The sequence below is a fragment of the Aquila chrysaetos genome, chromosome 12 (assembly GCF_900496995.4).
Source record: "Aquila chrysaetos chrysaetos chromosome 12, bAquChr1.4, whole genome shotgun sequence".
Lineage (NCBI taxonomy): Eukaryota > Metazoa > Chordata > Aves > Accipitriformes > Accipitridae > Aquila > Aquila chrysaetos.
Window position 1 is genome coordinate 37,330,522 of NC_044015.1, and position 27,366 is coordinate 37,357,887.

Genomic DNA, 27,366 nt, shown 5'->3' on the forward strand with positions numbered 1-27,366 from the left:
TACAGCATGTAGCTGACCTTTGCCTTTATAAACAGCAATTATCGTTGTTATATGAGAAATCCATCTCAGGCACTAATCAGTAAAGATTTCACTTCATACTGACACATGTACTATCAAGACCTTTGAGCACCACTTATATCACGGTAACAAAAGATAAAGCTGATCAAGAGTAGAAAGAGTAGCAGCCTAGTCAGAGGTGCTTAAGGTAGGGATGAGGTTAAACTCCAAAACTCCTATTACTCACTTCTGCGCCAAAGTAACAAGGAACTTGACACACTGGTAACAACGGCTGCTGTCCACATGGTTGCTGTGGTGCATCAACGCTGTGGGGAGAAACACACAGATTAAAAACCACGATTCAGATTTCTGCGTACCAGCCAGTCTGAAAACATAACAAAGATAAAGCTAAAATTTTAACTTAGGTGGTAGAAGTTATTTCTACAGATGTTATTAGCATGAGTATTTGTGTTAAACACACTGCTGTACTGCTGGCAGTTTTGAGTACTTCCACAACTCTATTGGATTAAAAATAGATCAAAGTGAAAATGCAGTAATTCTTTCAAATGTGGTACCTGAATTTTAAACAGTCCTCTCCTAATGCAGTTATTCTTCTTATAATACATTCTATGTTAGATAATCGCTATGGTTACATCTATCCGAAGAAAAAAAACCACCTGTTTGAAACCCCCATAAACGGACCAGATGACCAGCTTCCACCTGGATCAAAATTTGCAAATCTAGAAGAATGTTTAAAGCTTCTTCACACAAACAAGCATAGCAGAATTCAGCAGCCATGCCTCCTCTTCTATGGGAGACTTGGGCAAAACCCCAGGCCATTCCTACCAGGAAATTTTCTATACCGTGAATTCCCACATCTTTTAACAAAATTTGTTGACTGAGGAGAAGCACAAATATTTCCATGGAGCTGCCGCAATCAGATTTGCCACTCAAAAGTTGCTCTGTCTACAGCAGTCGGTGAAGAACACTGTGGTGAAACCTCTAAAGTTGGCAAATAATTGCTAGGGAACAGCATGTTGCCTGTTCTACTGTCGAAACACAGCAGACGATAAAATTACAGCAAATTATGCACAAACACCCTATGGAGGACCACAGAAAACTATTATTTGCTGATTTCATTTCTCGGAGTAAAACTAGCCAATATGACAGATAGCTCATGGTCCACGTGCAGTGAGACTGGATGCTGTTCGGTGCTGTTGCAAGGAAACTCCAAGATAAAACCACAACTTTCACTCCCAAAACTCACAGCAGTTCTTGAAGCCTTCGACATAAAAATCCAATTGAATAACTGCACCTCTCCTCCGTAGAGGAAAAGAGGTCACGTATTGCCCAAGTTACAGAATAGAATTGGTCCAAGTGGGACCAATTTACCCAGAAATAAAATAACCACTTAGCTATTCTCTTACACTGCTGCATATTATCTTCTCTTCTGTCAGTTATACATGGAAACTACTAAACAGAAGAGCACTGAAGTATAAGATAGAAATAAAGAACAAAGCTAAATATTCCTTCTCACTAAAACAGAATCCAAAACAATTTAAAGGTGAAAGCCACAATCTGAAGCAGCTCCTCATCCAAACAGCTACGAAAGACATGCTCAAGCTGCACTAACTCATCGGAGGTGCTCTTTGAGCAGCATGTGGCCACCCCACACTTCTCTTGCACACAAAGCCTCTTTTGATTCATATGAAGTAAGCTCTCATCACCTCTGAGACTTTTCTGTTGCCTTTGAATGCTTTAGTAACCTCACTTCAGTGAAGTTTCTGTATCAGCAGGAGAGACAACACTTTGTATGAGCAGCAACAAATGGGAGCCACCTGTCAGATGATGAGGCTATCCCTGCAGTTAGTAGTATTAGCATCCTTCCATGCTGAACCAGTTTCTTTTTAGGGCAATCAGGATGCTGACAAAACAAAAAGATTGGCGATTTCTTGAGATACGTAGGAAATAAAAATTAATTTTTAAGGTTACAAGATTCATAGAGCTACTCTTATGTTAATCCAAGGCGCTTTTTTTTTTTTCTTCGTATTATGTATACACCATGATCTGCTTCTTATTTAAAAAAGTTAGCTCTCCTGTCAACCTCTTGGTTAAGGTTCCTTAATGTCACTTTTTAAGTACGTAAGTGCCACTCTTCTCTGGGTTCACTGACTGCTGTTGTTGGAGATAATTCATTTTTGCCAGTTAAATTCCTTTCCAGTTTGCTGTTACTGTAATATTCTAATGCTTATTTTGGATTTTCTTAGAGCGTTTTTGGTGTGGTGGTGGCTAAATCAAATGTATCGAGTTGTTTTCCTTGAGAATTAAAACAGTTTAGAAGGATTAGAAACTAGGAGATGATAGGAACCATCATCAACATAAGGGTCAGTAGGAGACAGGAGCGTTCACCCACTGGCTTACTTGCCTATTAATCCATTTTCAGTTTCAAAGGCAAATTTGATGCGTTCTACTTGTAATGGGTCTTCAATAACCTGTTAGAAAAGAAAAAGATCAACCTAAGTTGTGTGTTATACCTGTACCTATTCTATGGAATGGTTTTAACCACCTCAACATGAAAACCAAATAAGACTTGATAATCTGATGATATATGAAACTTCACAAGACAGCAATTTAAAAAGTAATACAAGCTCCAAACCGAAGGATTAAAAGATATGTGGGTGTTGAAATTACTGATGCAGTCCTGACTTTTTTCATTATGCATTGATGCAAAATCTATCCTGTACAAGTCTTTACCCTTCACCTACCAGTATCTCATGGAGTAACTGGAATATGTTTTTCAGTTCATGAGGTGGAGCAGTTTCCAGCTGAGTCTGCACGTAAGAAATACAAAGTTACTTAGACAGTAAAATCTGTTGATGACACAAAGAATTACAAGACAGCTTTACAGATTTTTGAAAATTTGTTGTTTTAAACAGTAAAAGCAAACCCACCAATGCCCCTGCCAAATCCAACAAACTGTGCTGACTGTTCTGCAGATCCCAGTGCCATTATAACCCACAACACAGAGCATGACCAAAGCCCAAAAGAAACACTTAATGCAAAAAGCTTATCTTGATTATCTCCCTACCTTGATGAAGTGTAGCACAGTAAAGGAAAAGTGCTCATTACAAAAGCAGCAGTACACCACCATCTCAATGAGAACCGACAGAGATCCAGTTAGCTCTCGTAACGCATACATCACCTAATGGAAAAGTGCAAACAATAAAATAATTGCATGGCTGCATCTGAAAAAGTAACTTTGTAACAGAATGTTAGTCTTTTTCAGGAAGGATACAGCTTTTTCTCCCAGACCTGCATGGCCCAGCGAGCTGAACCCCTGCCCTCATAGCACTCCATTCAGCTCCTGCTGCCCACCTCCAAGGGTCTGGTCAGGTGTGATCCATTAAGTCAGAGCAATTCAAGTTAGCACCTCCAGCTGACATGGTAACTGACTGCATGGGCACTTGCAAAATGTGTTCAGCTGCATTTGCTAACTTCATAAACTCTCAAACCAGAGCCCTACATTTAGGGATATACTAGAACAAGAAGGGGTCAAGAAGAAACCAAAGGTACTTTCTTGTTTAGGCTCAAAATAATAACCATATACTCCCCAGCTGGCTACTTTTTAATATTCACTGTTTTTCATGTAAGGATACTTCCAAGAAATCACATCAGACCAGCTTTTAGGTTCAAGCAGGGCAGAATTTAGAACAGATACCTCCATTAAGTAGGGTTTTCCCTCAGACAGGAATAACAAGGCTTCCACTTCTTCATGGAGTGTCAAAAGTGGACCTGAAGTGGTGATGCTTAGAGGTGGACGCTGCTTAAAGAGACCAGGAGCTATAATAGCAAATACAAAAACAATCCACTAATAAATTAGTTTGTTCTATACACCTTGAAGACACTGCTGCTCATTTGGCACCATCTAATCTCTAATGACATTCATCTCAACTAGCTTATAGCTTGTATGGTACCACTCCAAACAACAATCTCTTGCACAGCGAATTGTCATTTACTTTGGTGACAACATAGGCAAACGAACTGCAAGAAGTCAAAGCAATATGAACATATTTCCTATCAGTACTTTGAGCTTTAGTTTCAGTCCCAATCACTGTTGCACATTCATCATATTCAGAACGTTTATCATCATTCTTTTGCTTTATGATTTTTGACTGCCTCTAACTCCAGAAACTTTTAACCCTAGACAGAAATCAAGTTATTCTTTTAAAAAGACAGCTTTAACTTCCTCCTTCAGGGAACTGAGGATGTCAACTTATTCCTTTATTATCTTTATTTGGATATTTCTGCCTCTTGTAAGAAATATCTAGGAGCATATTTCATTGCTTGCTATTCAGTGGCTCAGTCTAAATATTCCCCGCTTCAGATTAGCAAAAGGCATAACAAGTCTAAGCAAAATACAGCCTGTTAGGCTGCAAGTCTGTTCCAGCCAACAATGACACAGCTTGATCCGTTCACATGAGGAAAGACCTTTTAGGCATATGGGGGAGGGGGGAAGGCACAATAATGTTAACATCAAGATTCCTCCCCACCCTGCCGAGTGCCTGTAATACTATCTGTTTGCCACAGCCTCTCTGTACATTTACAGCAAAATAAAAAGTAATAAAATGTATGCTAACCATTACTGCCTTAAATTCAAAGTTACTGTATTTTCCTCACTGATATTAAGTTAATTCCAGTCAAAGTAACTGAAATACAAAGTCACCAAAAGGCAAAACCACAATTCTTACCAACATTTCTTTGTGAGGAGACGTCAGAGTGCAAAACAAGTAGTGCTACAGTATTGTGAAGATATCCAAACTCTCGTGCTTGTGCTGAACTCCACCTGCGATTCTGCTTGAGCCAAAGGAGAGATGTAATTAACTTTTGATTGGTTGATTTAGTCAACTTCTGTTAAGTGAAAACAAAGCAATGTCCTTAACAGTCCACCACCATGTTCTAACACTTTGAAGTTGGTGAAAATTTTATTAGCAAACCCATGATGCTCACTTCTGCCAAAACAGCTATTTCCATGCTAACTACTCATAGGTAGACTAAGACTTGCATGAAGTTTACAGAATAATCCAAGGATTAGTCTATCCTGCCACAGTAAAAGTATTTATCCTTAATTTAAGCATCACAAAAAACACGGGGATGGACAAACTACAGCATAACACGTGCTACTTAAACTTTACCTGATTACTTTGCCGGTTGGGGCCAAGGAGAAAGTTGATCATGTGCCTCAAAGCAGAGTGTCTGAGAAGAAGACTGCTAGCCCTTATACCCTGCTGTTCAGACAACAACAAAAAGTTACATTCCTGTGCAGGTAAAGAATTAGCGCTCTAGGGAACAAAAGTAAAATGCATAGGCTAAAAATTGCATTTTCCACTCTAAAAAAAAAAAGAAAAAAAAAATATCACAGAGATCAATAGGGTACACCTCTAAAATGCTGTCTCATTATATAGAGCACATTATATAAACCAGACCAGAATCAGCATATGCAAAATAAGTGTCATTAAAAAAAATAAAAGCAAAGAAGAAAAAAAGAAGGAAAAAAAGAACAGGCAAATAGAGAGAAAACATACGAGGGTGAACAGTCCAGTCCAGTCAGTTATTCTGCTTCCTAGACGACAAAAATCCTGAACACCGGATTTTCTTTTTTTTATTTTTATATTTATTTTTATTTTTAAGAACAGCCAAGAACAACCCTCCAAAACAGAAATGCAAAATGGAAACGACATCTTCAATTGGTATACTTTGCTGGTATATTTTTGTGTGATTTTATCCTAATCCAGTGTTCAAAGCCATTTACTTAAAAAAAAACAAAAAACAAACAAAAAAAAAAGTACTCTAATAAAAGTTCTGGAAGAGTTTCACTGTACTGCTTAAACTTTCTATGAATATGGTTGACTAGCTGCTTTACTATTGTCCTTTAAAATTAAAATGGCATGAAAAAACAATGGTTTCTTACCTTCTGTACAAAGTTATTGAATAGCAAAAAGTACTGAGCACAGTTTTTACAGTTTTCAGGTACATCTTTATCCAGTAGAGCAAGTAGCACCTCCAATAATTGATGTAGACTTTTTAACTGTGAAAAAAATATTAATTTGAATGTAAAGAGTTGTCTACTGCTTAAAAAACAAAAGTGTTTCACACGTCAGTTAAGGTATGGTTAACAAAATCATATGTGTGGCCAGATGGGATGAATATCAATAGCCAACAATAGCATTGCAGCCTTTCCATTTTTAACTCTTCTGAATGAATGCTGCATATATTAAACAGGAAAGTAATGAAAGCATTGGCATGTAGGTAACTTAATCCAAGAGGTGGAACTCAGCAGTTACATTAAGTTTGCAATATTTTTAAAGCAATTCAAATTACTCCTCAGACTGATGTTCAAATGTTCCAGTCATTATAGTAGTGCAAAACAAACGAGATTAGAAGTAAACTGTCACTCAAGGTCTCATGTTAGCATACTATCACACTCGGCTATACAAAAAGCAATGTTAGTGTTTAGTTTGCATGAAAGCACACTAAGGGTATACACACTGGTATATAATGTATTACATCTCAGTTAACAGATAGCAACTAACAGCCAAGAGGAAGTAACCAAAAATTATCAAACTACATTGTAAATGTTCATCTCTCTACTACTGTATTCAGCTTGTAGGACCTCATAGCAATCTTTCCTTAAAGCTATAAATATGACAAACTTTCTTAACAGAAGCCTATACAACAGTAGTGCCTTCTAACCATGACACTGGATGAAAAACAATAGATAGATCCCAGAAACTGGATAGAAAAAACATTCTATCGCATCAAATATTAAAATTTCATGTAAAAAAAAAATTACTTCAGACTAAACAAGACTTGGACATTTAGAAGTGTCCAAGCCCCCACTGACAACCTACAGGAACATGCCAGATCACAGGTAACACTTCCATTTGAGTTCTCTTAATACAAATGATTTGGTTCAGGTATCCCAAGGGAAATAAGTAAATCTCAAACATTCTACAAATGACTCCTTTTCACAAATTTCCTGCTGGGTTTTCCTTGAATATTAAGATCAGCAAAATGTAACAAAGCTGCACTTCCCAAACTTACTTGCCAAGATTTTCCAATAGAAAATTAAACCTTTAACAGTAACCATACTTAGGGTCTCTCTCTGGAACAAGGTAACTCAGTTACTACTGCTACAGGCTTCTGATTGAGTGAGGAAGGAGAATCAGTTAAAAATTAAGCTGATTTCTGGAATCAGAAAGAGATAATAAACCTTAAGAAAACACTCTTTCCAAACTATTAAAAGAATATGTGATACCAGTCTATAAGACAAGCTGAAATCGTACAGAATTGTTTGTAAGTAATACTTTGAACTTAAATTCTGAGAATTACAGCAGCGTGTTACCTCCAAGGTTAGGAACAGACAAGCATTAACCTATTCAAGAAATGAAGAGCTACAAGCATGATCAAGACAAAAGCCCTTCACCTTGTCATTTACAAATCACACAGCATTGTCTGCAAACACAGCAAGAACCATTAGGTAGAGACAACCAACAGGATCATTGGTGATGAGGTGACACTAACCTTCTCCTGATAAAGCAAGGCACTGTCGAGGGTTTTTTCAAGAACAGTGGCTACAGCAACTCGCACCTCTCTTACACTGCATTCCAGGAGGAAAGTCCTGGAAGATAAAAGGTGAAGCTGCAAAGAGAACTGGAATCAACGTGTACACACGGTTACTATGATTAAGCGTGGTGTTTATTATTTTAAAAAGGGTAACTGTCCAGACACTTCCTGTCTTGTATTTCTGTGGATAAGCTTTTAACTTATTTTCCTGCGCTCCTGCTTGTCACTAGTAAGGCCTATAATGTTTTATATTATTAATTCAAGTAACAAAAAAGCTAAAACTAAAAGCTAACATAGGATCCTGTCTTTCAATGCAACTTCAAAGATAAAATTTTCTTTACATTGACACACCTGTCTAACTGTGTCAGATCTCCAATAATTTGTCTTAGGTGTTTTCAAAACACCTATTAGCTGATCTTGAGCTTGGTGGGAAAAATTCTTTCCAGTTTATCTGTGATCTTTGTCAGCTAAGTATTTAACTTACCTTACCCAAACACTTCCACCACGTTCTCCTTTCCCACCACTTGCAGAAGTGACTAGACATGAAGTTAAACACATTGCAAGGCACTCCACTGAATTAAACAACTGCATCCTCCTCCATGTATGCTGCACTATTTTATTAGATTTTCAGAATTACTCAGAAAGCTGCACAATCAGAGAAAATACTAGAAATAAAAACCTAAGTGATTATCTAGAGTGTCTATTTAAAGAATGTGTACAGTCAGCTCTTTGGGAATACATCAGTACAGGCCAGATCATGTTATTAGGAAGCTTTATCCATACATGAGACACAAAACACCTAGGACAGAATTCCCAGTACTTACTTTACAAGCTCCCGGCCCTCTGGCCCGACAAAATATTCAACCAGCCACTGACAAGCATCAATGCTTTTGGAGAGCAGTGCATCTATGGTGGCAATCCATTCTTCTGTATCAGCCCTTTAACAAAACAGGGACAACTGTCAGTAATGAAAGAGAAAAAACACCTCCAAAACCTAAGCCATGTTTCTTGTTTGCCAAATAGAAAGAATTTTTACTTTAATTGAACCTTTAGATGGCTTAAGACAAAAACACTTGAGAAGTATTTGGGAACAGCTTGCTGCCTTTAAATCCATGAAAGCCTTTCCATGCCCAATCCACTACCACCGAAACAACAGACAGCTGGGAGAGGCAGCAAACTGTCAGGTTACACATGACCCTCCTTCCTCTCTCACATTTCTTTAAGATGGGATTCCAATGCAGAGCAGAAATGTATTGCTACTCCTGTGAACGTCTATGATACCCGCAGTATTTCAAGGAGCTGTAGGTATGACAAGCACAAAAACCTCAGAATATGTTGTTAAAGTACCCAGAACAAGGCCTTACCTGAGTTTCTTCTTGGTTCGGAGATAGGTTTGGAAGAGGAATTGGACTGCCAGCTGTAAGCTCACCTTTGCCATGCATGGATAATAAGGATGCTTCACCTTGGTCTGAAAGAAACATCAAATTTACTTCAGAGCAGAAGTATGCGTGCAGCATATATGCTGTCTCTTAAACACATCAAGATGTTCTATTCAAGGAATTTACTTCATTTGGAAAAAAATAAACCAAAGCATTTTTCTGTGCAAAAAACAGTCTCCAGCGCTGACTATGCTAGTTAACAAATACGCTAAAACAGGACCAAACTTGCTCTAAGGCCCACTAGATCTGTGGATTTGATAAATTTAATAAATGCTGGTTTGTTTATTACTCCCTTTAGAAAAAATTAATTAGTGAACTGTATTTCCAATGAGTCTATCAACTTCGAGGTGACTAACACCAACTTTTGGATCTTCCATATAGAGAGAAATTTCTGTCCCTCTAGAGCTCAGTTTGTATAATTAAAAAAAGGTGTGTGTTATTTCATAAATTTTACTATGGCATAATGATGTTTCTCCCACTACTAGAACAGGAGGCTGGAGTCTCCTTTGAGACAGATGTTATCAGTGTGAAAAATTATTGGAAACAATGAACTGCTCAGCTGGAAAAGCAAAATCACATGAACCCTTCTCTTCCAGTTTTCCTGCTTCTGACCCAAATAGCTTCTGTGGCCATTTCTACACAACATATTCTGAATACTCTAAGATTAAAATCTAAGTACTTACAGCATTCAGTGAAGCTAATGACAGAACAAAACTGAAGTAGTCACTACTGTATACATCTCTGTTCTTCATAAATTTCAAGTTTTCATCTCTCACCATCTGTAAAAGGTGGCAAAGAAAATTAAAACATTGTCAAAGTACATTTCTCTATCTGAAACTGCACCTTTTATGTAAATATGCATGGTGGTTAAAAACCAGTTTCAGACCTATTCTGTTCATACTCTGAATCACTACTTCAGTGGAGAGGAAAATATATATAGGAGACTTAGAAGATGTGTATAAAACCAGTGATTTTCTTTGAAGGATATTACAAAACACAAGACAACAGATGAGGAACTTAATCATTTGGCCATTAAGGGAAAAGAAAAAGGAAAAAGTTGCTGACAAGTTCTGTTTTTTGCTTGCTTTTAATAAAAAAAGCCAAGAGAACATCCTTCGAACCCGAAAGGCTTGCTTAGCAAATTTACATGCACAGAGGAAGGAGCCATGGTATAATTACAAGCTGCAGCCACAGTAACGTAGTTAAATGTCAAGCCCCTCTTTTTTTAAATGAGATTTTGCTGAAAGACTTCCAATAAATTTGAGCCAAGTTCTGCTTATTGTAATAACGTGACCGTGGATACAAGAATGCCTAAAGTGACTATTAATGCCCTGATACAACCCATGTGGAGGGCCATACATAGCCTGCATAGTTTATTCTGTGTATGTAACGTAGGCTCTCTTGCACAGGTGCAGATCAGCAGGATGGTGTGTGTTCAGAAAGTCAAATATATGCAAGATTGTACCCTCTCCTGCATGGACCAGAGCTGCAGGCGTGCAGACTGAGACCTTCCTCTTACTGGTTCTACTATCCTCTCACTGTGCTGCCTATGCCATCACACCTCCATTTTCAGTCCTGACTTGCAAAGCTGCTTTCAACATCCATGTTTTCCCCTTTGAGATCATATTCAGTATTACATAAGCTAACAGACATGAACAGAATGGAAGCTGGTTTTGGTTTCTCTTACATGTCCTCCCCTTTCTACATTCTTGTGAACTTGAAAACTCGAGGATGACTGTAATTTGCCATCGTCTCCATTACTCCTCAAGTGTACTTCAAATGAAGCATCTTCTCTGCTCTTGCCTCTCCCTGCTTGCACGCTGACTGCTGCCGTATCATTCTGCTGCCAGAATGATGGGTCAATTTTGTGAGAAGGGACAGCAAAACTTAAAATAATGTACCACTGAACAGCTTCTTAATAACTTTATGTCAGAATCCAGAATTATTTTCTAGCTTTGCTTTCAAGAAGGGAATTACTTCAAGGCCACCTTCAAAGTTACTGTGTTCCTCTTACTACGTGCTTAAATTTCATATGAGTAGGATTTAGTTGCCACTTTCAGAGTGCTCTACCTGATATATCCGCACCGGCATTTTCTCTACAAAAAGTCCCTTTTTTTCTCCTTTTCGAACCAGCTTAGTCAAGATGGAGAGGCGGTCACTGTTGGGCCTATGGGGTCGAGGTGATGACTGGGGTGAAATTTCTGGTGAAGATGGAGCAGATCTGAAATATATACAAGCTCAAGGTGAATAATGAAATCCTATGACAAATCTACAGTTCAAGTTTAAAATACCAGTACAGTCAGTATAATCTTAAGGCAAATATAGATGACAGTCTAAATACTTCTTGAGGCTGTCAATCAGCTTGAACTTCTTACTGTGATAGTGACAGCAGCATGAAAGACCAAATTATAAAAGCAATAAAAGACTATTCATTAAGCAGCTTACAAAACAAAACAACACAACAGAAGGGTCAGTATACTCCTTTGTTGAACAGGAATTATTAATTTCTTAGTTCTGGAGATAAAGTCTAGATATCAACATAAGAGAAACCTTTACAGACACAAGAGGAACTTACAACGAGAGGTCCTCAGCTTCTTGACGCACAACACTCACTCGACTTTTCTTTGGTAAGACCGGAGAGTTCTGATCAGACACTCTCTGATAAAACAGCATATAGGCATTCCAGTAGCGCCGACGCACATCAGGGTAGGGGTTAGCTGATGGGAGAAAAGGCATTCAATGAAGGCCTTTGAAAGTTTAGTACCTTTTTCATTCCTGTAGGGAAGTGAAACTGGGTGTGCAAGTGATACATGCTGTGGCAGTATGAAGTAATTTGTCAGATCAAAACATCAGTCTCTGTTAGTGAATAACGAAAACCTGAATTCTAAAATATTTTTGCAAAAAGCATATGTATTTTAAAAAGATAATTGTCAGAATTATGAAATAGGTGAATATTGGTGGATATGCATTTGGAATTAATTCCTTAAGCATTGAAAAGTTTAACTATGATGCCACACCATGTTCTATGCACAGACAGTTTCACTAGCCTAAAATAAGGCCTGTTTTGTGTTTTTTTTTTTTTTTTAAACTATTTTAACAAGGAGCCATTTTACTTTTGAATCTCCTCTGCTACCAAGTCTACAAAGTGCTGAACAACAGTGAATATGGTTCATTTAATATTAGGCTGTACACAAGCTGTTATGTCCTTCAGTAAACAGAAGACTTTAGGGGAAAAAAACTGCTTCAGAAGGATTATTAGACCAAGTAACACAAGTATAGTGGACTGAGCTCTACCTCTACTGAGAAACAGTATGAAATATAAAGCTACTGTAAATCACTCTGTACTTCTGCTTACATTGATCATAGACTTTAGGTCTATACTCTCCACCAAAACATTCATATTCCAAGGTTTCGTCAGTTAAATCAAATTCTTCAACAACGGTGTCATTAAATTTATACCACTTTCCTTTTCCACATCCCCTGTGATCAAAACAGAATAGAAACACAACAGAAACAAAGTTATTTGATTGTCTAGTAAAAAACCAGACCACCCCGAATACTCTAGAAATGACAACCCTGAACTCACATTTGATTTGGCAGTAAATAGAAAGCTTAGTTCAATCAATGTCAAAGTTACTTTTAAAAAAAATAAGCTTGATTAAAAATGAGAAGCACACCACTTGCAACTAAGTGTCATAGGAAGCCCTCAAACTGCAATACAAGGTACGTAAGAATTGCCGAGACCTTTATAATATGGTGTCCCATATTACTGTGTTATTGTCTTAACACTCACAACGTTGGGTGTTAAGAAAGGGAAGAGTGCTTCCAATAGAGCTCTGAATGGCTCACTATACCTTCCCAAAACAAGTAGTCTTTAGACCGCTCTCAAACCCTCCACGCAAATCATCTTGGCCATTACCTCCTGTCCTTTATAAAGGAGTAGTAGTGCCCTGCGTGTGCCTGGCCACTGTGAACAATCACACCAACAAGCTCATAGTTTTCTGTAGGGGCAACTTTCTTCCTTGGGGAGCCTCCGCCTCCCTGATCTGTGTTTCTACCGTTGTCCCCCACTTCTGAAGATGAGTCCTGGCGAGCCATCCCTGACACAGTGTAAGGTTCCATGTTCAGCATCCAGGGAAACTGTTTGAAGAGATATTTCAGATTAACTGAGAGATTATATTGTGCACATGCTTAGTGTAATTTTATGAGAATTGTATTAATACTTCCCACATTGGGAACACCAAAGGAAAACATGGTACTTCAACTTTTTATCCTTCTGACACAGAAGTTAAATAAAGTGTCTTTATGGAGGTTTTTGCTCTTGCTCTCTGAAAGGACCCCAAGAATGTTGCAGACAAGGAAAGGTCTAAGGAAAAATACTTATTTTCTGTAGCATGATCATGTTCTAAGTGTACCATGTGCTCAAAATCCCTGTATCAAAATGTGGGGAAAAGCAGGAAGAATGGAAGTCCACTCCATGAGGCAGCAGGGACACACACACACACACACACACCCCCCCCACCCCGAAAAGTTTTCTTACCCTTATTTGTTCGTCATATTTAATAGAACGTCCACTCTCCCAGTCAAAGCCAAATCTCATTAGGTGAATCACCAACAGGCTAGGTAAGACCTTAATGCATGTGCGCTTCACTGTAGTTCTCTTAAAAAGAAAAAAAGAATATCACCTCTATCTATATACCTCAAGCATTCTGTAGTATTCTTATATAGATGCACAATTCCGTCTGTCTTGAACTGATGTACAATACAGCCACAGGAGGCAGGATGACCATAAGATGACTATAGTACGTACAGATAGGGTACTATTACAGGTATTACAGTTTGTGCAGTGGGCTGGTATGTTACAGAACATTTTACCATCCTGCCATCTCTCTAAATGTTCAGTCTACAATACAAGTTACAGGGAACGAAGAATGCTATCTGCATGGGTTTGTGGATTTAACCTTTTGATTACGTCTTCAACGTAGTGAGTAAGCAGTATCTAAGCATGGCTTCTATGACCATGTAATGCTTAAGAAAATACCAAGCTACAGCTGAATCTTCTTTCACATACATTAAGAACCAATACCTTTTCTTTGCACTTTTCACAGTAGTATGCATTGCTTCCTTCCAGAACTTCTCCTCTAACAAACTGATCCAATGATATTTCCAGACTTTGACATGAAGTCACACCTAGGTTGAGAGCCATGAAGGCTTCCTCGCGCTCATACCTAAATTCAAGAAGAATAATAGTCAAGGCATTGACAGAGTAGAACCTATCAACTTCCATTAACAAGACACATGCTTAGGAAAGAATATTGCCTTTGCCCCATAGCTATCAACAGCTGTGATGCTCACAAAGGCATATATGTCTACCTTCTTGTGCTATTTTGACCTACATATTTTAATAGTTACGGGAACACGTAACTTGGTAACTAATGCACTAAATCGAATGTTACCTGTGAGGACAGTCCTTGCAGATCTTCTGATCAGAGAAGATTCCTTGAAAAGTATTCTTAAATATTTGGTCTCTTCCTATTTTCTGTTGGAGATGTAAAGTTAGACAACAGTTAGATATGTTGCGGAGTGAAAGACCAATAAAGCAATAGGAATTTTAAACTTCTGAATACTACGTAGATTATAAAATAAGCGGAATGGCTCTCTGCCTTCTTTTCTGAAGAACAAAGGAGAAAGACAGAAAAGGTAACAAGGAGGTGCATATAAACAAGCAAAGAAATCCCCGAGGTTTTTACCTTGAGGTATTCATCCATTTGATCTATAAGACTGGTGAAGAACTCATAAGCATCCTGTTGCTCTCTAACATAAAGTTCCTTATTCCACATCTTGAAAATCTATATAAAGTATAAATATATATAAAAAGGTGGTTGTTCCATACACATATCACTAAAGAAAGTGATTTTTTTTGAAGAAATCTGTTATTTTTACATATTTTGACTTTTTGAAGTAGAACTTACTTTATCTCCAGAAATTCTGCAATGAGAAGAGGCTGAATAAATGATCACTTGTTAAGTAGGAAAGCTATATATTCTAAACAAAAAGACTTAATACCTTCCAAAAGTTCTCAGGTACATAATACTGTAGCTTGCTTTCCATCAAATGACCAAAAAGAGATTGAACTTGATAGAACACATTGTCATCTGGATTGTCTGTATCATCATCAATGGAAAGCAAGGCCTGGAAGGAAACAAATAACCTTATTAAATTGGTTCTTGGCAAAATGATTACTGTAAGTTGTCATGACACACAGCACGACAACTTATAATTCATATATTTATTGTGCATATATATTTATGCACACACACATATGTACACACTTTTATTAGTTATTTATTTTTTAAACAATTCATTTACAAATGGTGCTAAGATGAACTTGCAGCTCAGGTGACAGTAATTCCAAAAAGAGGACTTTACTGGATGTTGAACCAATTACCTCTGGGAGACCAGGCTGCATATATAGCTGCTGGAAGACGGCATTCATGTAACAAGTAGCACCACCATTCTTCAGTCCCACAAATCCTGAAATGGAGCGACTATCCACTGGTGGAAGATACTAGAATGACAGACATTTTTTGACCCAGTAAGTTATAAAAAGCATGAGACTCCAACAGCATACTATAGCTTTTATAATCACCTTTATGTGAGCTGTTAAGAGCAATTTAATAGAAAACCAGGAATATAAATTCTGAAAGATGGCAAGAGTGCTACATTCGGTCATTTAGATACTTAACACTTTGCACAAAACTGTTAAAAATGGCCTAAAATGTATCTAAATAAAATTGGTGATATTTAGGAAATACTTCTTTCTTATCCAGATAATAACTGACAAAGAATCACTGGAGTATTGCTTCTGAGGAAAATCAAATGGGTCTGCATTTAGTCTTATCTGTTTTTTGTCACTTTAAATTGAAGACCATGGAAATTTCATGAATGGAGCAGTTAAGTAGATCATACACAGTACTCCAAACCACACTAATACAAATCAAAAAAGGCTTCTTGCTTACATCGAACTCCTTGGTAAGCGCAGGGTCACACTGGTGATGCATAGAAAGCAGCTCTTTTGTAATAAGCTGGAGATTGGAAGGTGAGCTGTCAGCCAGCATTACTAACACTTCATAAGCAGCTAATCGGCTATCTGCTGTACTGCACCTAAAAAGAAAACCACATTTGAAATCTATTTTGTAGATGACTTAATTATTTCTAACTCCAGAAAGCCACATTACTCAGAACAAGTGACAATTAATATTCAAAAGGAATACTTTAAATGATAAAACTCTCCTGAGAGACCGCACAGTGCTATTTTTTTCTTTCTTGGGGAAGGGAAATGGGGAAGAATTGAATCATAAGAGCAGCACCAGGAACACTCCTTTAAAGAAGCCTCCCTTACTGACAAGGAGTCACCTGTTGTTACCTTTCAGTAGCAATGAAAAGTAGGTACCCTAAAAAGAAGACACAGAATTGGTTGTGCGTCTGAGGACAGACAGACAGAGGCTCTCCATCACTGTAACACTGATGGAGACATAATGACTTATTTACAGGGAGTCAAGCTTTGAAAGAGCTAGACCAAATAACTTACTTGCTACAAGAGATGACCTTAGACCTAAGCTGCACTATACCAGTACAAAACACTTCTACTTAGCTCTTTTCAGTGGGTCATCAAACATACTAGCCCTTTCTTCTAAAGGCCAAAGAAAAGGCTTTACTTAGTTTAAACAAACAAAAGAGCACGCTTCAGATGAACAGCAATGGAGCAAAGCTGGAGCAAAACACTAAGGTGTAGCAAGTCCCGTTCAGTTCAGGGGTTGCTAAATGCTCCACTAGAACCTTCTTTAGGGTTTGTGGAAAGGCAGTGTTGATGTGCCCAATCCCACTCTAACACCAATTAGTCAGCAATCCACCTGCAGCAGCACAAAACTCCACATGCGCTCATTTGCCCACCCCTTCAGTTACTGTATGGCAGTAATAGAAGGCAGGCATGACAGGAAGAGAAAGCCCTCTTTTTCCCCCATTTGATATATTCTGGGCTATTATCACCTATCTTAGGTGCAAGGAGACTTGCTCAGCATTAGCTTTTTACAAAACGTATTTGTTTTGAAAAGAAAATAGTGGAACTTTTGAGACTCTCATTTACAAGGGGCTTGGAAAGTTAAATTCCTGTTCATGCTCCAATTTAGCCAACTTCCCAGGCGATGATGAGCTACACGAGTAATCTTTGGACTCATGAAATCAGTTGTGCTTGCAGTTCTTCATTCACCTAACAAATAAAGCACAGACTTTGGAAGTACAGAAAAGCAAAGATCTTGGGTCACACAAAACCTTACAAAAATGCTATCTGGACACTTATGTAGGAAATGTAGAGAACTGGAGAACTTGCTATTAAATCCTAGTATCTGTAGCCCCAGTGTGACATTTGCATTCATGAGATCTAGGACAAAACCCAACATAAACAAAAAGAAAATGAGTTTTACTTTGGATGAAAGTCTTGCTGACTGATTGCAGCACTGCCTGCTGGAGAATGGCTATTCAGAATAATCCTGGATGCTCGGAAGAGGAAATCATCCAACAATGGCTTTATCAAAGATGAACCTGTAACACAGTAATCCACATTTACTGTTAAATACTTACATCATCACTGCAAATGTCAAAAGGTGTTCCATAGCAGCAAAATTACTTGATAGCACCATATCAACAAAAACCATACCCAAATATTTTATCAAATGTCAAAGGTACAACAAAGGTACTGCCAAAATTACTTAATAGCTCTGTATCACTTCTACCAATGTATTATAATGTCTTCACACATATTGTCTACAGATCCAAGTCATCTGTTAGTGCTATGTAGAATTCACACTAGTCAAGTCACTTTAGAGTAAAAAGGAATACTTACCAACCATTTCCTTCTCTGCCCCACATAGTGAAAGGAGAGTCTTGATGAGCCTCAAGTGTCCTGCTAACAGGATGTTATCAGCTTCACTAGTCTCACACTCAGCTGTGCGGTTGGGTTCAAAATTGTCTAGCCAGGTGATCTCATCTTCTAACATGGCAGCTGGGCTTATCTTTAGCTGTTCCATTTCTGATGCTGCAAGAGAAAAAGAAAACCCAGAAAAATTAACAGCTCTACAAACATAGAATATAAATACAAAGAATTTCAGTCTGGTAATGGTCTCGTTTCTCCCACAATGTGTACAAAGTATACCTTCCACAAAGGAACTCAGTTCACTTTCCAAAAGGAGTGAGCTGCCTTGCTGTTACTGAACGCCAAGAACAGTCCATGCCAGGCATTAACACAGGACAGCCAGCACACTGGCAGGTCACATCGAGTTCATGGTGTAGTAACCCCTCCGTGAAGGCAATTCTACAGAAGGAAGACATGCTTGGAAGCTGCAATCAGAATGACATGTGTGCCTGTACATACTTACATGTGAGGTCATCCAGTAACTGACATCTCAGGTCAAAATATTCTGTACACTGGGACAAAAGTCTGAAACAGGTACAAATGGAAGAAAGGTTTAATTTAAAATTTAATTTAAAATCAGAAACTTTTTTCTAAGCAGTTGCCTTTAAGGCCTGTGTGCTCTGTTCATCTAATCCAAAATAGCATAGCTATCTAGATATGCTTCTGCATGCACACGCTGCGGCTTTAAAACAAATTCCTTCCCAACAGCTACTTCTGAATGTTATGAATAACATTTAATCCTGCTTTATTCCTTCACCTCATAATAATTTTAATTATCAGATGACAATAACACAACAACGTGTTTTAACTTCTCCATTACTCCTCTATTCAGATTCCTCTAGAAATTGCTGTTTAAAGTTACTGTTAAATTCAACAAGCTTTGGCCAGTCAGGGACAAGTTAACAGGACTGACACCTACAGTCTTTACAGGTGTAATGGGCAACATAAGCAACAAGAAATGAGGTGAAGTCATGGGTTCAGACACCACTGAAAAGGTTGGAGCCTTTAGGATGGGTATCTGATCTGGATCTGTGCAATACTATCACTATCAAATAAATTCAATGTTACTGTCGCACATGCCATCACCTCTGTCTCATGCAGGATTCCAGCCAGGTTCTGACTGCCATGACCACATCCTATAAAGAGCAGGCCTATTTAGCAATTACCACCTCCCAAATGGGAAGTCAAATAAGCTGAACTATAAGAGTTCACAGAGGAAGAGTTGTACCTTGAGAATTCAGTTTTATTTCCCTTCAATTTACATACTCCCAAAACTATGTGGGGCGTGACAGGGATGTCTACTTTTGACAGACTTGCAAAAAAATGTGATAGATTGGCTTCCTCAATAAACACACATCTGACTTACCTCTGGTTGATTCCTCTCATGATGCTGGTTGGTGACCAAAGAGGCAGCTGGGCACCAAGAACAACACTCAGGAGAAACTGGTTTGGCTTTTGAACATCTGGGTGAGCTGACGTGTCTGTCTGACTAAGGGTGTACAACTGGTCACATGCAACACGACGAATCTGAAACAGTGTCACTGTCAAACACTAGCAGTTGCTCAAAGGTTGCAAACAATACACTTCTGTTTTGTTAGAAATCTAACACAAAAAACAGACATTGAAAAGCTTGTGTAAACCAGACTATGAGCTCTGCACCTGCCAGCCAGGATTTCTCTATTTATAGGGATTTAGCAATCCACTTTCATCCCTGAGCTAAAAGCTCTGATGCTTTATTAAACACAGATTATAAATTCAGATAAGGGGGAAAAGATGCAATGACTTCATGCAAAATATATGAGATGCAATGAAATGAAGTAAGTGTGACTTGAAAATCCCTAGGTTTCAGAATATCCAGAATAATCTTAAACAAGAAAGAATTAATTTTAGGAGGGTTCTGACATTTGGAAGAATTCTTCAAAAGTTCAGAAGAGTCCATTAAATCTTACCCAAATCTTTTGAGATGAAAGGTACTTAGAACTTTCCCTAAAGTACTAGTTTTACAGAATTTGTCTCACCAAAATGAGAGTATTTTCTTTAGACTAGCCACAGCACAGTCCTGTGCGCCTCATGGATTAAACAAGCCTAAAGAATGTAATACTTCAGCATGTTCTATCAACACATCACTAGATACTGGAATTACTAACAATTATACAAAGATTATTCATCCAAATACAAAAAAACTGTGGGAATATTTGTAATGAACAATTTTATCTTCAGACCATATTAAATGATCAAAGTGTACACATTTCAGAAATATAATATTTAACAAGTTTTCAGAGAAAGACTCTCACCTCAGCACTTGGTGATCCAAGCAGTATGTCAATGATGAAATCGGCAACACAAGGCAAATTGTAAAAAGATCCTAGAACAGAAGAGTACCCGGCTATCTTTTTTAAAATAATAATTTAAAGTCAGTTACAGTCCTGCATTAAAATACCATAGGACCTAGAGGACATCCCTCTGACAACACTGAAAATCAGTAATGGCTATTTGCATATTTCCCCATCTCCTTCCCTCACCAGAGACTGGCAACACAATATAACAGTGTTTTCCTTCGCCTTCCACCACCACCAATGTTTACATTTCCTGTACACAAAGGTTCAAGTAGTAAACACTAGCTATGCAAACAGCAGCACTTAGAATTACACACTTCAAAGCCAGTGCAAATATTTATATACTGGCAGTAAGTCAGCCTTCCCAAAACATTTCACTAAGGCATAGCACTACATGCCTTGTTTCATGCCACCTGTTCTTCAGTCCTGGAAAAAAAAATCTCTGTATTTTTTAATGAAATTTTGTGTTTTTAACTTGAGCTGTTTCAGCTTAGAAAGCTAGAAGTTTCTCATGATTTTTTTTTGTACTCTCTGTCTCCAGAAGCCTTCCCCCACCTTACTTATATTCCAAATAGTGAGTAATCCAATACTATTTCATACCTAGTTGCTGACTGCGTAGCTGAAGGCAGGTTACTAGGAGAGACAAGGCTTCTCCAGCAATCAGAGCATCTTTGGTGGATACAGACTGCTGTCTCACACAGATACCAGCATGCAGTGCAGTTGGCTCTCCTTCGCTTCCTGAACTGCAATTACTTCCTGCATTAAGAAAATGAAAAAGTGCTGTAATCCATTACCTTTTTTCAGATGTTTTCAGCTTCTGGTCAGTTCTCTGCAATTTAAAAAAACTCCTCCAAATGCCACGTCTCCAAAGGTGGAGCATTTTGCTCAGATTTGTGTAATTCAATCACATAATATCCTGAGTTGGAAGGGACCCAAGAGGATCATTGAGTCAAACTCCAGTGAATTCAGCTTCAAGCTTCAAAAGTGTTCAATTAAGAATAAACCAAATGCTTTCTTTAGACTGGTTTTGAGGCACAGTTAACCTACCTGAGCTGCTAAGTCTGTTTCGAATCCCAGCAGGAAATAAAGTGTTGCTCTCTTTTATTGGCTGACTACTTCCCACGAGGTCCAGTCGTCCTGCAGCAGCAGCCCAAGAGAGTCGCATGAAGCAAGCCACTGTGGAAGTGAAGTCATTCACCTCCATAGTCTGAAGGAACAAGAAACAGCAGTTACTTCTGTGATATTCAATGGCCTTTGTTAATCATAGGGATAAGAGGAATGTATTTTCTGGATCATATTAAATTGACATTTAGATTTCTTTTCCTCTGTCTTCTCTAAGCAGGCTCAAGGACACAAGAGTCTTTTTGTTCCCAAGGAGAGATTAGTATCACTCCTTTTATAGGAAGTAGTTACTTTTTAAATTCTCCACTAGGGTAGATACCCTTTTCACCTATCTGGAGTTAGGCATACTGATTTCAATCATATCGATCCATTTGGGAAGCACTGCACAAGAACCTAACATAGCATACTCGTTACATTAACTATGAAGTTTCTTTCAACTGGACTCAACTTTCAAATGGGCTGAGTTCTTGTCCGATTAGATTGTTTTTGTGAATAGCCAGTCTCAGATTAATTACACTGACGTGCCTATAAAGGAGAAAATAGCATTTTCTTAAAGTATTGAAAACAAAAATTTCCTTTTCCCCAGGGTACCATCACGCAAATTTAATTTTTAATGAGGTATTTGAAACAAAAAACTTGCCCAAAATTTGTAATTCAGAGAAACATGGACTATAAGCCACAAGTGCAAGCAGGAACCTTCTCCTTTCTACTCACAGAAAATTAACAAGAATAAGATCTTAGAGTTAAGTGACTGAAAATAAGTCACAAGTAAGATTTCTGTGTAGATCTATTTCTGGTAAGCACTTTTGGGGTACTGCTTCCCTTTGTACTGCAAAAATAATTTCTGACACTCTGTTAAAATTCAGTTCAATATTGGGAAGATGGGCTGATGGTCAGGATTTTCAGATGCTTTTAAATGGAGCCTGGGCAAGAACCTGTATAAAAGGTAGACTTTTGATTAAAAATCCAGGAGTTATACAGCTGTCGCTGGAGACGACACCACTACATCACCATAAATCATCAAACACTTCCTTACTTGTATGGCAACTCTTGCTGCTGGTATGATTTCTTCTACCCTAATGGAGGATCTATCAGACACAGAGAGCTGTCGGTAGGATGACTTCTCAGGTGTTCCACAAATGGACATCTGCCTACTTGCTTGTCGGCTGACATTACGGAAGGGGCGTGAGGACAATGCTTCTACCCCATCTTTAATGAAATCCTCATCCAGTAAGGTAGGCATTGTCTGGCCAACAAGCAAGAACCTACATTCACAGAGCAAAAACGTCAGGCTTATTTTTGAATGTTCACCGCAAATGAATAAAACAGAACTCAAAGTACCAATTAATCTTAAATATTACAAGCCGTACTCTAAAAGCCAAGAAAGCAGCACTTTCTCTAATGAAAGGCAATTACATACCTTGCAAGTTGCAGGCAGATGGAATAGACTCCCTGTCTTGTTTCATAGTCTACTTCTGATGGGATAGAATCTCTCTGCATCACATTCACCACCAAACTTAAAAACAAATCAGTAAGACAGACTCTGTTTGAAAGTGTTTTACATTAGGAGAGCACTGCAATTAATTTATCCTTCCCTCCTCCTGTTCAGTCAGCTGAATGCCAGTTAAAACTGCCAAACTGGCGTCTTTGGAGACTAACATCCCCATTTTCCCCTCCTACACCTACAAACAGAAGTTTTCTGTTCCTGCTGGAAAATGCTTCAGGATCTATGGGGTGGGGGTGAGGTGGATAGAATTACTAAGAGCAATATATACTTCATAAATCTGACACATGCACAAGCAGTATTGCCAGGTCTTCCAAACCACTCACACTGTGCCTCAACTCTTATCTGAAGTGTCTGAATTTTGAAGACTGTAAAATTTAGTTTGGTTCCCACTGCATGATCTATGCTTTGACTGATTAAAATGTCCACTGGTATCTATGCAGGGCATACTGTAATGTACATACTTGCAAATCTGAACTGAAACACTTAAATGCTAACTATCCAAATATCCACTACCTTAGTAAAAGTTACACTTCGCAAGCTTATCTGTGTCTAACTTTATTTTGGGGTTTAACAGCAGGTACTCTGTTACATTACTATGGTAGCTACAGTAGCTTTTCAGACACTGGAAAACTAAAAAACAGCTTTGGGTGGATTTTTTTTCTCTGAAAAAGAAGCTGACAGGTTTACTAGTGTGCTACAGTGTGGAAATCAGAAACCACGCAGAACTGCTAACTAAATGAAGTGTTATAAATTGAGTCAAGATTTTGAAATCTAACCTCAAACCTCCTGCTCTGAGGAAGTTTTCACAGAAAGACTTGGCACAATTTCTTGCCATTTCATCATCTGCAGTTGGCATCAGCTTGGAGCTCAGTACCTAAAATAAATGAATAAACAAACATGCATACACTGCCCCTGCCCCTTAGTATTCTTTATCTGCTGAAGGTTAAAAGTATAACAGGAAAAAACCCACTAAAAATGAAGCAATTAACACCACACTTATGCGAAGCTGTAGCCAGTAAAGAGAAATCACATTAACAACTATGACTATTGCAGGTATTTATTCTGTATCAAAGGGTGTTTTTTTTCTCTTTGCAGTTTACTTGTTAAGGGAAAGGATAAAGTACATACTCTAGCACATGAAATGTTGTCTTCAGGCTCAGCTGGTGCTCCTTAAGAGCCCAAATCCTTCTTCTTTCTAGATTTTCAGTTGACAGTATTCCATAAAACACCCCTCAGATGGCTTACTTATTGATTCGTGCCTTCTGAAACATAACCTTATTGCTTTTTTTTTTTTTTAATAAGATAGTCCAGGTAATTCTATGGGCCTTATGAACATCACCACTGTATCGTCCCTCCTGTTTTAAGTCAGCACTAAACTTCACAGAATGCAATTACACTCAGAAACACGGCCATAAGGAAGCCTGTGGTCTCTGTGGGTCAGATCTCATATACATTTATAACCAATTTCACTTCATTTTACATAAAGAAAAAACAAACCAACACCCAACCCCCCCCCCCCCCCAAAAAAACGCCAAACCCAGCCCCTCCCAAAACCCCAGAAAACCCCCAGAAGTTATTTACTTTCTTGAAAAGTCTTTGGCATGTACAGCCAACAATGCTGGATGTGGGAAACAACATGCATCTTTTCCAGGTTCACAGGTCATAAGAATGGTTTACAGAGTTCCAGGCATGAAATCTTATCACAACACTGCATGATATAACCCTGAACATCTGCAACATTTAATTTTCATCTCTTTCATAAGCTCTGCAAATTTCCTGTGCACATTTTTTCAGAAAGCAGTTCAGACTGGTTCCCATATTTTCAACAGATCACCAGTTGAGGGGATACAAAAGCATGTAATTCTTTTCCTGACAGAAATCGTCTTCCAGTTGGCTTGACTGGACTTGAGGAACAAGTCCACTCATATAATCTACACATCCAATTCAATTTACTACTTCTCATCCCTTGCCAGGAAAGCACACAATTTATTACTTGCTTTTATCATCTTCTCTGGCATGGAAGCAGCAGATAACTGTATCGTTCTACTGTAACCTGCCAGTTAAACAAGATACCTTTGCTGTGATATGCTAAACCATTTTCTTTCAGTTGCAGAACTTGTCAACATATTTCAAAGATATCATCAAATACCTTTCATTCCAGCTGTACAGAAAAGGGGGGAATCCTAACGCTGCAGTGCGATGACAATGTAGGAAGACGAAGAGCTAACACTAGACTGCAGAAACCCAGAGGAAAGCAACTACAAGAATTTCTACAGTAATCTTGGCACACACCAGGAATGAAAGAGAATAACTTTGCCCACTGTCTTCAAAGCTGCTGGCAACCGCTCCTCCAACTTCGAGTTGTTCAAACCGTATTTCTAATGGCTCCTTATAAACAGTGGGACCTGCGAGTAGAACTAGAAACTGCCCAGCTTCCTAGAGTGTGCAGATTTCAGTGTCCTAACAACGACACCAGCTGCACTCTCCTATACTCTTTAAAATCCATGCACTGAGCAGTTGGAAAGAACCTTTTTACAGGTCCAATCCAGTGTTTTGGCTAAAGAACTTACTCAGCAGAATACTTACGGGTAAAAAAATTCTATGTATTCCACTCACTTTACATCCACAGCTAAAACAGGCCAGAAGCTTCTGGGTAAAAGCCCTGCACATTTGGATAGTGAAAGTTCTTCACAGCTGAACGCTTCTCAAAAATATTCCTCCTTAGCCTCGACAGAATATGGTAGACTTATATAGAAGGGAAGTTAGCATTCTTTTTCTTTCAAATTGAATGGAGCAAAACCAATCAAACTAAACAACAGCTCCCATTAATTTTTTTAAAGGGCCAAATTTTTTTTATATATATACTAAAAATCCCATATTCAGAGTTTCTGGAGATTCAAGCAGGAATTTTACCTAAACAGTAAGGACTTTGATGTTTCTTTGCTCCTCTCCACTTACTTCAGAATACTCCTTCCACCTTGCAAATCACAAAAAGAGGGGCCTGGCTTCACAGTGAAGTCTCTAAAGGGGAACTACTTACCCCTTTTGTTCTGTGTAGAATTTATCATGTACATAAAAGCAGACTATGACATGACATTTGCATTTTGAAAAGTGACCCTGTCATGGTGGACTCCTGCCCAAGAAACTTAGAACTACTTAAACCTTAGTGCTCAGAAACACAAGTTGAAAGAAATACATTTGTTTTCTTACCTCTAAATTGTAGAGCACTCTGAAGGTGGACATGCCTGGAGCAAAAGATCTGAAAAGACTTTCTAGTATTGAACTAGCACTGGGCTGATGTTGGTGTTTTGAAGACAAGGATGGTGATTTTGAAGACTGAGAACTTGATTCTGATAGCAGTGTTTTCTAGCAGGAAAAAGCCACAAAAGCATTATTTTGAGGCTACCGCATTTTGTTGTAATTGGCAATACATTTCCTATAATCCCTGTAATGAGCCTCCCGCCTCCAGCTGCTTGGAAATAAGTCAATAATCCTTAACATGAGCATTATTTTGCAGTAGAGTTTCAAGCCCTTCACAGATTATAATCTGACAGGGAATTTAAGAAACCCAGTAGTAAAATCCTTTTTGTTAAGCTCACCAAGATTAGTTATTGTTTACTCCATACCTTCCTTCCCAGGGAATCAAGCTGATCAAGAGCCTCCTGAATAGCTGGGTCAGTGGGAATCAAGAGCAGAAGTTTCCTCACTCGCAGCGTTATCCTGAAAAGTTATCAGAAGTTACTTGCGCAAAATAGGGCTCAGCCACACTGTGGCCTGGTGGATGCCTACACACTGCGAAATAAGTAGCTATTCAAACTTTGCAGTGTGAGCATTTCTTCAATATTTAATAACCATTTAGTTTGCTTACCTTGGCTCCTCTAGATTTGCAAGCTGGTAAAGCATATCAAACACATTACACACGAGAGCCATGACTACTCCAGGGAGGGATTTCTCCTGAGAATTAAGCAGAAATACAAAGGTCTTTTTCTCCCCTCTCTGTTGCAAGTAATTTAAGAAAGCTCTTCACTGAAGCAACTGACCCAAATGCCAACCCGGCATGTAGAAATCTCTAGACTGAGATAACACTTGAATTTTCACGTTACCCCATCTCCCTTTTAACAATCAATTTTTGAAGTCAACTGTTAGTTAGGGATGGCATACAAAGCAGACCAGGAGTCGTCTGAACATGCTAGCTGATGCTTCTTAGTTTATTTTCATATTGCAGCTTTATTAATAGTGGAAATCTGGAAATCTCAAAACTAAATCATATGGGTATTGTCTGTTTAAAAGACCATGTAGAGATCAGTAAACACCAAGCAGGCTACAATAGGTGACATAATACAGATTATAAAGTCTAACCTGCATGCGTAA

General features: G+C 38.4%; 1 protein-coding gene across 8 annotated transcripts in view; it reads right to left on the minus strand.

Moving 5' to 3' along the window:
• The window catches only part of USP24 (ubiquitin specific peptidase 24), a 65,839-nt gene that overhangs the window by 4,668 nt on the left and 33,805 nt on the right, over positions 1-27,366 (minus strand). For 4 of the 8 annotated variants that reach the window (XM_030032049.2, XM_030032051.2, XM_041127667.1 and 1 more), the window contains 36 exons: positions 26,864-26,949; positions 26,622-26,715; positions 26,206-26,361; positions 23,772-23,869; positions 22,909-23,004; positions 22,525-22,753; positions 21,414-21,573; positions 20,967-21,122; positions 20,325-20,395; positions 19,397-19,557; positions 18,494-18,555; positions 17,962-18,153; positions 17,543-17,660; positions 16,079-16,223; positions 15,508-15,627; positions 15,126-15,251; positions 14,810-14,908; positions 14,516-14,598; positions 14,146-14,287; positions 13,600-13,719; positions 12,979-13,199; positions 12,415-12,539; positions 11,635-11,776; positions 11,130-11,280; positions 9,743-9,838; positions 8,985-9,088; positions 8,445-8,558; positions 7,579-7,675; positions 5,966-6,082; positions 5,190-5,282; positions 4,746-4,851; positions 3,716-3,837; positions 3,086-3,199; positions 2,763-2,828; positions 2,423-2,489; positions 245-323 (listed from right to left, as the gene is read on the minus strand). In XM_030032049.2, coding sequence (XP_029887909.1) covers positions 245-323; positions 2,423-2,489; positions 2,763-2,828; positions 3,086-3,199; positions 3,716-3,837; positions 4,746-4,851; positions 5,190-5,282; positions 5,966-6,082; positions 7,579-7,675; positions 8,445-8,558; positions 8,985-9,088; positions 9,743-9,838; positions 11,130-11,280; positions 11,635-11,776; positions 12,415-12,539; positions 12,979-13,199; positions 13,600-13,719; positions 14,146-14,287; positions 14,516-14,598; positions 14,810-14,908; positions 15,126-15,251; positions 15,508-15,627; positions 16,079-16,223; positions 17,543-17,660; positions 17,962-18,153; positions 18,494-18,555; positions 19,397-19,557; positions 20,325-20,395; positions 20,967-21,122; positions 21,414-21,573; positions 22,525-22,753; positions 22,909-23,004; positions 23,772-23,869; positions 26,206-26,361; positions 26,622-26,715; positions 26,864-26,949 — 4,328 coding nt within the window. The remainder of the gene's footprint in view (positions 1-244; positions 324-2,422; positions 2,490-2,762; positions 2,829-3,085; positions 3,200-3,715; positions 3,838-4,745; positions 4,852-5,189; positions 5,283-5,965; positions 6,083-7,578; positions 7,676-8,444; positions 8,559-8,984; positions 9,089-9,742; positions 9,839-11,129; positions 11,281-11,634; positions 11,777-12,414; positions 12,540-12,978; positions 13,200-13,599; positions 13,720-14,145; positions 14,288-14,515; positions 14,599-14,809; positions 14,909-15,125; positions 15,252-15,507; positions 15,628-16,078; positions 16,224-17,542; positions 17,661-17,961; positions 18,154-18,493; positions 18,556-19,396; positions 19,558-20,324; positions 20,396-20,966; positions 21,123-21,413; positions 21,574-22,524; positions 22,754-22,908; positions 23,005-23,771; positions 23,870-26,205; positions 26,362-26,621; positions 26,716-26,863; positions 26,950-27,366) is intronic. The other 4 variants (XM_030032050.2, XM_030032052.2, XM_041127665.1 and 1 more) reach the window with 3 other exon arrangements.